This window comes from Patella vulgata, chromosome 8 (genome assembly GCF_932274485.2).
Source record: "Patella vulgata chromosome 8, xgPatVulg1.2, whole genome shotgun sequence".
Classification (NCBI taxonomy): domain Eukaryota; kingdom Metazoa; phylum Mollusca; class Gastropoda; family Patellidae; genus Patella; species Patella vulgata.
Window position 1 is genome coordinate 46,513,524 of NC_065886.2, and position 12,155 is coordinate 46,525,678.

Sequence of the window (12,155 nt, forward strand, 5' to 3'; positions counted from 1 at the left end):
ATCAATTGACCTCGTTGTCGCGCTCAACGCCATGTTTGTTGTGGTATGAAAATTGAGGTGATCAATCTCTACGAATATCCTAATAATTTGATAGAAGTAAATCCATCTTTTAAATTGAGTAGTGTCTGGTAATACCCAAGTCCGCACCGACAGATGGTCGTGTCGGTAAGATATTGATTAAATAATTATTATCGTCATATTAATATCTTTTGACATTTTTGTAAGAAATAAACAAGTCAAGTCCAAGTCAAAGTTTTTATAAATGAATCGAAGAAAAGCAAAGACATAAAATTGACAGTGTAGATTGAGAGGACATACTTATAAAAGAAAAATATTCACATTTGCACGTTATGTGACGAATAAAGAAAATTTATTCAGTCAAGCTTGTACAGCCTTGTTAATTAATTGTCATCAATTGACAATAGGCCCTGCATGATGAATATGGAAATTGGATCTACAATGATTAAAGAAGTTTAGTCTTAATATGCACACAAATTAAATAGCCTATTGTAATACATGTAACTGAAACTATAGCACAGTCAGTGACAATAGATGTAGACATTATGATACATGTAAGTAAGTAACTGTCATCTTATGTGTGGATACAGTATTAGTGTAGGAATTAAAAGAACTGCCCAGGTTGTTTAAAGATATTCAAACAATCAATTACTGGTAGGGTTAGTTTCCTCCCTAAAACCTTTTCATCCCAGGTAAGTTTTATCCTATGTGTATTGTGTATTACTTCACACTGTACTGTTATTTATCAACAGTCTTATACAAAACATTCCATTTTTTCTTGGCCAGTGTACTGTTGTTTATCAACAGTCGTATACAAAACATTCTATTTTTTTCTTGTTCTACCTCACAATTATATAGGTGGTATGAAAAGTCTACCCATTTTCAAACATGGCATAATAATATAAATATTTCCTGTATAAGCCTATACCTTGCAGATTTACTTTCCTGTTATTAGTAGGTATACTGGTTTATGATTTTTACATTAATTTCGGGTAAGAAAATGTTGTTAATGGTATTATGATAGATTGGGCAGGTAATTTGACACTAATACACATATATATAAATTCTTGACTAGGAGTAGGATCTAGGATGAGTTAAAGACAAGAGTACTGTTGACCAGGTATATATACCGTACCTGGTGTGTAAACGGAAAGAATGTCGCTGCTTTGGTGATTTCCTTTAACATCAATGATCTCCAGGTAAATTCATTGAATGTTGGATAACATTTGTAGAAAGGCTGTTACCCAGGTTAATTCCTTCATATTAGATTTATGGAAGAATACAACAGCCCTGGTTGATTCTTTTAGTATTTATGCTCTCCCATGGCACAAATCCATTCTTTGAATTATGAGGAAAATACAGTTATGCAGCTTAATTCCTTCATTTGCGTTATGGAAATTGTCCTGCTAAATTCATTTATTGAGTTGATGAAAGCATGCCACTGCCCATCTAAATTCCCCCATTGGTTTTGTCTAAAATAGGCACTGCCCTGCTAAATTCCAACATTTGTTTTATGGAAGAATGAGGCTTCCCTGCTTAATTCCTTGTTTGGGTTATGTAGAAAAATTGCCTCGTTGATTTCATTTAATGAGTTTATGGAAGAATGGTGCTGCTCAGCAAAATTCATTCATTGGTTTTATGGAAAAAGGTGACTGACCTGCTTCATTTATTATGTTTTGTTCAGGATCATTTGGCTATATTATACATGTATTGGAGATGAATATAAACTAGAACTCCGATGTAGTACTGATGTGTTTCGGTACGGCAGGTCACACCTTGTAACGTCAACAATCAAGTTACACCATGAATTAAGTATAGTGATGTCCAATACCTATTAAAGTGGAAGCTGTCACAAAATTTTTTAATATGCCGTTTTGAAGACATCAATGTGTTAATTATTCCTACCAAGTTTTAACTGGATACCTCAAATACTAAAGGAGATAAATCCTTTTGAATGTCAAAAAAATTCTGAAGAAAACTTCCACAAATCTTTGATGTTAGAACTAATAGAGCAAACTTCCGAATTTCGAAAAAACGTCATAGCCCCTATGGGATTCTTCCAAAGAATCCAAAAATAAAAATAGGACGGAGATCCGTTGACAAATAAGCAAGATATCGGGAATCTGAGAATATTTTTTGTCCCATCCGTAAATCACTTCCTGTTGGTCAGAAATTACCCAATTTATATTTAATGTTTAGTTCCACAAAGGCCAACAGTATCTACGTTAGCAGAATGTTCGCACCATGCACAGTTTTTGCTGCAACTTCTCACTAAAATTGGCAACAAAAAAAACCCAACGAAATAATAAAAACCATTATGAAAACAATGGTCCGAAACATGTAAAACCATTATGAAAACAATGGTCTGAAACATGTAATAATAATATTGTCGCTAATGGTAAATATAGCAACTGGTGAAATTCAATATATACTATTCAAAAAAAGTAGGGGATATTTGATTTTGGGGGCATAATACTAAAATATGCAAATGACTACGAAAAAAGTCACTATAGAACCTAACAGAAGAAACATTTCCAGTTACATGTGACGCCCAAACGCACCAATAGCTACCGCATGGAATGCAGGTGATGCTTGGGATTATCATGGGGGTCCAACCCAAGATTTGCACGACTCTGACTTTGAATGTTACAGTCATTGTGGCATTGAATTCCAGGGTGGAAACATCAGTTTAATTGTTTTAGTGACCAGAAAACAAATTTTGATATGCGTCGGCTTACCCAAAATGAAAGGTTACGTGCCCTTGGCATGCTACAGATCGGCACAACACAGGCGGTTGTGGCGCGGACGATGAATGTTTCTCAGTCTGTCATAAGCAGGCTATGGTCCAGATACCGTGATACACAATCTGTACAGGACAGACCACGCTCAGGTCGACCAAGGGCGACAACTCAAGCCCAGGATCGATTTATCCGTACCTTGGCCTTGAGAAATCGTGTCATCACAGCAAATCAGATCAGCGCTCGTCTTCAAACAGACACTGGTGTGAGAGTGAGTGGCCAGACGATTCGGAATCGACTGCATAGGGGTCACCTTCGCGCCCGATGTCCTCGCGTGATCCCTTGTTTGAGAGATCATCACATTCAGGCAAGACGTCGTTGGTGTAGGGATCGTCAACACTGGGATAATCGACGCTGGAGCAATGTGATGTTTTCAGATGAGTCAAGGTTCACTGTTGATTTTTTGGACAGACGTAGGAGGGTGTGGCGTCGTTGAAACGAGCGCTTCCAAGACGTTAACGTCATCAGACATGATCGATTTGGGGGTGGTTCTGTTATGGTGTGGGGAGGCATCACTGTTGCTGGAAGAACGGCTTTACATGTTGTTGCAGGGCGTGTTACAGGCCAGTACTACCGGGACAACATCTTGGCAGTCCATGTTGTGCCGTTCGCACGACGTCATGGCCGCCGTTTCATCTTCCAGGATGACAACGCAAGATGTCACAGGGCCAGGATCGTTACAGGTTACCTCCAACAACAGAACATCACCACATTACCTTGGCCAGCACTGAGTCCCGACCTCTCCCCCATCGAGCATGTCTGGGACATGCTTGGACAGAGGTTACGTCAACGTCAACAACGTCCTGCCAATGTCCAAGAACTTGCTGCTGCGTTGCAACAGGAATGGGACAATCTGGACCAAATTGACCTTAGAAGTCTCATTAGGAGCATGCCACGTCGGATCAATGCTTGTTTGGCAAACAGAGGAGGATTTACCCGTTACTGACTTGGTTGTGATGCTGTGGTAACTTTGCTGTTTGACCCCGGGTATCATTTTACCCTTATAATGGTCAGTCTGTGCCTTACTTAGTCTAACAATCATTTGGAATAAATCGATGAATGTGAACTTCATTTCATTTTGTCATTTGTTTCTTCGTCAGTTTCATTAGGTGACTTTAATAACACTTAAAAATCAAATATCCCCTACTTTTTTTGAATAGTATATATTTACAATTTGATGGAATAATGTCAGGGCAGCAGTTTTTAGTTTTCGATTTAATGTCACCACATTAAGGATTTTAAACTGGGTTCTCGGCTTTACACATTTACCCTATATTCCGGATGGACCGGAATATAGATAGAGACCATAGAAGAACCCTCGAAGAATTTGATATAAGAGTAGGCCGTAGTGCTATTGTCCAGGCAAAGTCTCCTTTGTACATTTACATGTAGCACACTGTTTGGTATATACATGCATATCTTCATTTGCCCAGTCGGTGCAGTAAAGTAGAACATTAGATTTCTTTTCATTTCTGTATCATGTACAATGACTTACTCTACATTTTAGCTTGTGTTAAAAGATCAATTCTATTAGAGTTTAAATATTTTAGATAGCTATACATGTATATACTTGTACTCAACTTCTACAGTCATACAAATCATGAACTGTAACTGGGCAGATAACTGGAGGTTGGGTTCCAGGGTGCCTTTCTTGTTCTCCAACCCTCCTACATGTATCTCCTTTAATTGCTTGTTATCACTATAGTTCTGAGAATATATTTATTGGTACACTACATGTACCATACACTAACAGTTTTTTTTATTTAATCTTTAGAATAAAAGAATTATTTTTGTAAATGTTAAAGGTGCTGATGGTAATTTGAGGAATTTTGAATTCCTTGTGACTGTGATAGTTTAATTTCTAAAAGGAATATCAGTTAAAAAATAATTTAATTCTCTTCAATATGAATTATATTAATTGAAAATTTTGCATCGTGTGGTGTTATCAGTAGACGATGTATAAACCATAGTGTCACATGTTTGTGTTGTCCCTTGTTAATCCAATTAAATTCAAGCAGGTAGATTGTTGATATTTTAGTTTTGTTAAATGTTAAATGAACAATTGGATTAGCAGATTAAGTCGAGAAAAGTCAAAATTAGCTATTGTTCGAAAATATACAAACAATGATGAGTGGCTTTAAGTATAATGAACACACCAAATCTATAAAGTTAATATGAGTCAGACAAATGAATAAGTTACTGCTTATTAATAATTTATAAAATTGATTGATTAGACTTACATGTAGTATAAAAATTAAAATGGTTTTATTTTTAGAAGAGATCATGTGAATTGCATTATAAGGTCTTGTTATCTCTACCCTTAAGGCGAATTGAACTGATCAATCAATCATCGTTCGTTAGTCCGATATCTTTATGAAGCTTATCATTTCAATTTTAACTAAATCTGTTTTGCTAAATGATATATTATTAAAAAAAATGCAAGATGGGATACACGCATCATGAAATCTTATTGTTGATGTGAATCAAGCTGAGAAGGAAATGCTTTCATAAAAAACTGATTTTTTTCTATGTTGATTTTGATATACATAAACTATATTTTAAACTGTGTTGTTCACATTTCTATAATGGATTATCAGTCTATCAAGTGTATGGAGAGAATTAAGATTTGACAAAGGAATATCCCATTGAAGTCAAATCTCCTACTTGCTTTGGCGTAACCTGTAGGCCTACTACTCAATATAAATGTGAATATTTATGGATAATTGTTTATATAATTGAATAACTGATTTTTTACTTGAAGGTGGAAATAAGAGTGATTAGTAAGGATGTAAGTAGGAACTTGTTGTTGTGGAGATTAAATGTAAAGAGATTAATACAGCCGTCAGTCAGTGGTCCAGAACAGAGATGGCTACATCATCCACAGAAATAGAGACTGGTGTGACAGAAGATGACAGTCGGGTGGATCAAGGTAAATTTTAGTCAACATTTTTATTGTGTTCTGTGCTGTCATCGGAAAAGGATATGATTAAAAGAACGTCTGTCTATATCCAGGACAAAAAAAGTAAAAAAAAACAGGAACATTTTTCGATCGTCTTTGGTGATAACATAATTCTTTTTGTATTAGGCTTAGGTCAAATTTACTAACATTAACATCCTGGAAGACATTTTGATCTACATGTGACTGGTCCAGTCATGTAACAGTACCCGTTGACAAATTGAAGAAAGTAGAATTAAACACAGCTATCTAGGCAAAACTCTCCAACCTTGCAGTGTTTAAATAACCATGGAAATTGTCGGTCTCAAAATGACCACAGTACATGTATTGTGTTAACAAGACTTTAAACCTGTTTGTTTTGCAAGTTTTACTCATTGATTATACAGTCACACATTTTGATTTATTAAAATCTCCAATTAATTTCTTCCTCGTCGGTATAAATAATCTAATCTATGAGCTTACACCAAATGTGCATTTAAGATATGCTTGTGTTATTTAAATAAATTACATTTAGTTTGCCCACATTCAAACTAATTCTTCTTTCCTTGAATACTGATTCTAAAACACTTAAAGATGCATTCCCACAAAAGTATTTAAAGGATAGTTATTTCCATAATAGTATGGCACACTTGGTGTATGGAAAGTAAAGATACCTAATCTTACGAGAAAAATGCTGAATTTCTTGTAAAACACACATTTGGGATGCGCACAGACCAAAAATGTAAGGGTATCACTGACAGACAACCCGTTGGCTTGTTACCTGCTTCAGTGACGTGGTGAGCACCCAATGGAATCAGTCATTGTTTTTTAAGGCAAGCGATCGCTCTCGAGCGCCTGCCGCTCACCTAAATGTCGACCAAGGGGATTTTTTTTCCCTCTCCTTAAAACTGAAAATCGCTCTCCTTTACAAAGTCATGGGGGACTTATTATCATTTATGAAAACAAGAACATGCAGTTATTGATCTTCAGAACCATTTCCCATACACACAACTAATCATTCTCCTTAATATCAGATCACTTTCCTTAATTTCTAAATCATTCTTCTTATTGAAACTAGGAGAACTTTTTTATTGGGAGCGATTTTTTCAATTTCTTGATTAAGGGGAGCTTTTTTCGGCTCTACTCTAAAATACAAACAACAACGACTGTGGAATGGCTAACAGTTGTGAGAACCATGAGAGACTTCAACGTACAACAGACTCGGCAATTAAATGGCTTCGATATTTATAGTAAGTGGACAGCAAGTAATGACAAATACAAACTAAAAGAGGACCCTACGTCAATCAACTCATGTGACAAACAAGGCTACTTAAAAAAAATTTGTAAGGCTTGGGGTAGTTCCTTGCCATTAAATTGTTTTGAGAGGGATTTGAAGCATAATTTTGTTGGATAAATTAGTTTTTAGTCCAAATATAGTCAAATCACATTGTTTGTACCTGGGAAGGTATCTTTAAGACTATAGAGGGTTTAATATCTGATGTATTAATAATGAAATGTTTAAACATACATGTATTGATTTCTATATTATTTAAACGGCAAAAATCAATGAGCTAATTCAACAATTCACTTGTGGTTGTTTACATGTATACATACATATAGTGTACCCTTCCCCACATACAAATTGGAAGCATGACAAATGGCATGTATATTGTATATGAATATCTTAGATAAATTCTCAGACTTCAGTTGGATATAAATGGAGTCACATACCGGTGGTAATAATGAATTTGTAGAAGGCCTGATCACCAAAGATTGATGTTTTGCTCGGTGATGCTATTACCTTTTATATAATTTCTCAGCAAGCAGTTGAGTTACAGTTGACTCTTTTATTTTCATTTTATTTTAAAGTTTTTAAAATACCATACCTCGGTAAGGATAGTTTCTTTTCTTAACTGTTATAATTTATCATCCAGATCTTATCAAAAGTATGCTGTTACTTATTTTTTTGACGTCCTACTTTAAATGTGGACGTATATTTTCGTCAAGCCGGTCCTTTTTCATTCACAATTGCATGTTGGCACTCTAGAGGCTAAAGTTATTATCCAATTTCTGATAATTGCTATCAAAGCTTAAAAAATCCTGTGAACTTTTGGGGCTAAAGTTATCAAAAAGATTGACATGATATTTATAAAGTGTTTATATGTATGCTCATAAGACAAAGATTCTTATTGATTTTCAACAATTTCAAATAATTACTGTTATGTGAGACAAAAAATCTAATTGTCAAAAGTTATTAACTTATTGATCTGAAATTGAAAAACACATTGTTTATGTTCAAGAGCCTAGAGTTAATGTTATCATCAGGTTACCAGTATTAGCATGTATCGTCATACATGTATATTTTATTGCCTGTCAACCCGCTAATTATACATTAAGCAATATTTACTTTACTAAAATTACCGGGTAAAATAAACGTACATTGTATAATGAAAGTACATATGTACAGAAATTGTTGCATTTCATGATAATAAGCACTGTTATTTATGAAACAGGAGCTACGATCAACATGAATCTTGGCATGCTTGTTCATTAGACAATCAGGAGCCATAGTGACTCAGTGAGTAAGAAAACTCACTAACATGGTGGTCCCGTGTTTGATCCCTGTGGTGGCTGATAAAGTTCATCAGAATTTTAAAACGTGGTTCCCCCTTGTCGGTGGTGCAGGACATAGGGCCTGGCAAGTGACCATGCATATTCATTTGGATGGGAAGAAAAACTAAGGCCCTGTGTACACATTGACATGCATGTAAAACATCCCTTGGCAGTTGGAATTCGATATAATAGTAGGCCAGGCAAAATTTCCCTCATAGCACACTGTATGGCATATGCCAGTGTTCATTAGCCCAGTCGGAGCAGAACAGTAGGACTTTAAACCCATTTTATTGATTTCATTAGACAATCATGAATCAATTGATGCGCTTAGATTTTTGATGTAAACTGAACCTGTCTGATAATAATAAAGAAAAGTGAATTATTAAGTATTGATTATTTTTAACAAAAAGGACATAAATACAGAAAAACAGATGATATCAATCATCGGCAGATGTTCCGATGGCAATTGTCCTGCTCCCATATATGCATGTAGTACACTTGAACACCTAGACTGGCTGATTACATTGTTATGGTACTTTAAATTATCTTCCAAATGTGAATTTAGATAAACAGGTATGGTGTACTTATCTAAGGTGGTGCTCGATTGTCCGACTGGATTATTCTAAGTTGACCAAATTGGTGGAGGTAGTATAATACTCAGTTGACCCATGCCGTGTTGCATGTTGACTTGATTGACACTTTTAAAACATTATGATAATTAAGCTTGGAATGAGCTATTGTGTACCCCAATATGTTCAACCTTTGTAAAAAGGGAGATAATTTCATAAAGACAATTTGTTCAAGATTCAAGAAAGAAAACTTGCTAATAGTTTGGTTCTTTACGTTTCGTATTGTGCTTCAGTTTGTTGAATAAAAGTTAAATAATATCAAATATTTTAGAATCATCAATTAGATATATACATGTATGATTAATCATGATAAATTATCTAAAGCAAAATAGATTTGTTTTTAATGTGAATTCGATAGCTTGTGTTGTAATGATACATTAAAGCCTAAAGGACTCATACAAAACATCTCAGATATATTTCAGTAAATAAAACTGCTTTTGTCTGTATGAAAGACTCCTTTCTAGATCCAGAGGGGTTGTGGTCATATAACTAGTATGTACTGGGTTTCAATCCTGGCATGGGCTGAAAAGAATTTTATAATTTTTTATGCCACATGTCACCGTTAGCACTTGCAGGGATGACAAATAAAGTGATGTCTACTCATTGGGATGGGAGGAAAAAAATGAGATGCACTTGTATAGTCATTGGTGTGCACGTGAAAGAACCCTGGGAATTTGATGAAGAGTAGATGGAAATCAAACTGTCTGGGAAAATTGTCCCCATATTATTGCACACTTGGACATAGAATATATATATGTCAGTCATGAAATGACCGAAGTATTGTGTTTTTATTCTAATTCTAAGTGATTATTCACAGCTTTGTTTAATATTTATAAAGACAAACTGATGTCTATTTGTATGTTGAGACAAGTTTCTTGAATAACAATCACTTACATGTATGTGCCTAATCTCAGATGTGTTTGTAATGAAATTCTTTTGTCTTTGTCACTGATTAATACAATTTTGTAGCTCATTACTCTGTTTTAATTACCAGTAAGGAAAGATATAAAAGACTTGAGTTTATCAGGTCGCTTAATGGAGAAATAAAGGCCATGGCTCTGAAGCAGTTACATTTCCAAATGGCATATATTTTTATCTGAAATTGCCAAAACAAATAAAATGGTCTATTAAAGATGCATTTTGTCAGATTTAGATAAAGAGCCTGCAACAATAGTTCAAAAATAGAATAATAAAAATAAATGTATTCAAAATTTCATTTAAATTACTTTATTTTGAGTGAAGTTATAAGTGTTTGAATATGTCACATAGATTGTTTATTGTAGCAAAAGTTCTTGACACAATCAAAGTCTTGATTATCCATTTAACTGTTGAATTTGTAAATCTTACATGTGTTCTAATCCATCTGATGGTCTAAAGAGTTACCAGTTAAAGACCTCCAGTCTTACATAATACATCTTAGTATCACCTATGTCTTTATGTTCTGGTGTTAAACATGTATTCTCAAATTAACTGATTGAGAGCCTGTAAAAACTGTGACTTTCTCTTTAATCTGTAAGCTAGTGGACATGTATTGTATCTTTTAGTGCACAGCTTATAAAGATACCCTTGCAGGTTGTCTTTAATGTGTGTTACATCATGAGAAATTAATCAATAGATTTCACATTGGTATGAGTCAGACCAATATAAAACTACACTATATCAATTATTCAATACATTATACATGGATTTAATGAATATATTAATACATAATGAATAGGTCAGTATTGCACGACATGTATACATTATAATACAGGAAATATATTAGAGATTGTTGTATTGAGACTTGATCTGTTGTGTATAACATAACATATCATTTAAAATGTAATTGATAAATAGATAGTATAGAAGATAGATTGGGTCTAATGTACAGGTTTTTTTTCTTTTCATGTAATAAACGATTATTATCCACTAATGACAGTTTTTCATATCTAAACATGGAAACTTAATAGATAACTTTTTATTTTGTATTATTTAGATGTCAGTTTAAATCCTTGTCCTTTGCTATATTATAATGGGCAAAAATGTTGCTCTATGATGAATAATGGTTAGAATAAGGGAATAGACAGTGTGGAAAAATTAGATTCTAATTTACAAGAACTACATTTTGTGGTCCCTTAAACAGGCATTATGCAAGAGCTAAATTTGCCTATTGTAGGTCTTTCTTTGTGCCTTAAATGTTATATAAACTACTAATTAGACATTTATTAACATGACAAGACCATAATCACCTCTCGATGTCATCCAATTTTTATACGCCCACATTGAAATGTGGTCGTATATTGCTGTCGCCTCCGTCCGGCCGGCCAGCGGTCCGGCGTCCACAAGCCCTTGATCACTTTGAAAAATCTTGTGGATGCTCTAGAGGCCAAAGTTAATATCTGATTGACTTCAAATTTATACACAGTGTTTAAGGTCTTGAGACGAAGAAGCCTATTGATTTTCAGCAATTTCCGATAATTATTGCCAGAGTTATGGCCCTTGATCACTTTGAAAAATCTTGTGGACGCTCTAGAGGCCAAAGTTAATATCCGATTGACCTAAAATTTATACACAGTGTTTAAGGTCATGAGACGAAGAAGCCTATTGATTTTCAGCGATTTCCGATAATTACTGCCAGAGTTATGGCCCTTGATCACTTCAAAAAATCTTGTGGACGCTCTAAAGGCCAAAGTTAATATCCGATTGAGTTTAACTTTATACACAGTGTTTAAGGTCCTGAGACGAAGAAGCCTATTGATTTTCAGCGATTTCCGATTATTACTGCCAGAGTTATGGCCCTTGATCACTTTGAAAAATCTTGTGGACGCTCTAGAGGCCAAAGTTAATATCTGATTGACTTCAAATTTATACACAGTGTTTAAGGTCATGAGACGAAGAAGCCTATTGATTTTCAGCGATTTCTGATAATTACTGCCAGAGTTATGGCCCTTGATCACTTTGAAAAATCTCGTGGACGCTCTAGAGGCCAAAGTTAATATCTGATTGATTTCAAATTTATACACAGTGTTTAAGGTCATGAGACGAAGAAGCCTATTGATTTTCAGCGATTTCCGATAATTACTGCCAGAGTTATGGCCCTTGATCACTTTGAAAAATCTTGTGGACACTCTATAGGCCAAAATTTATATCCGATTGACTTTAAATTTATACACAGTGTTTATT

At 34.6% G+C, this 12,155-nt stretch overlaps 1 protein-coding gene across 1 annotated transcript in view; it reads left to right on the plus strand.

Moving 5' to 3' along the window:
• The first annotated feature begins 2 nt into the window (after nucleotides 1–2).
• Nucleotides 3–12,155, plus strand: part of LOC126829533 (mucin-2) — a 63,228-nt gene continuing 51,075 nt past the window's right edge. The window contains exons 1-2 of the mRNA XM_050559473.2: nucleotides 3–165; nucleotides 5,578–5,745. Coding sequence (XP_050415430.1) covers nucleotides 5,682–5,745 — 64 coding nt within the window. The 5' untranslated portion in view covers nucleotides 3–165; nucleotides 5,578–5,681. The remainder of the gene's footprint in view (nucleotides 166–5,577; nucleotides 5,746–12,155) is intronic.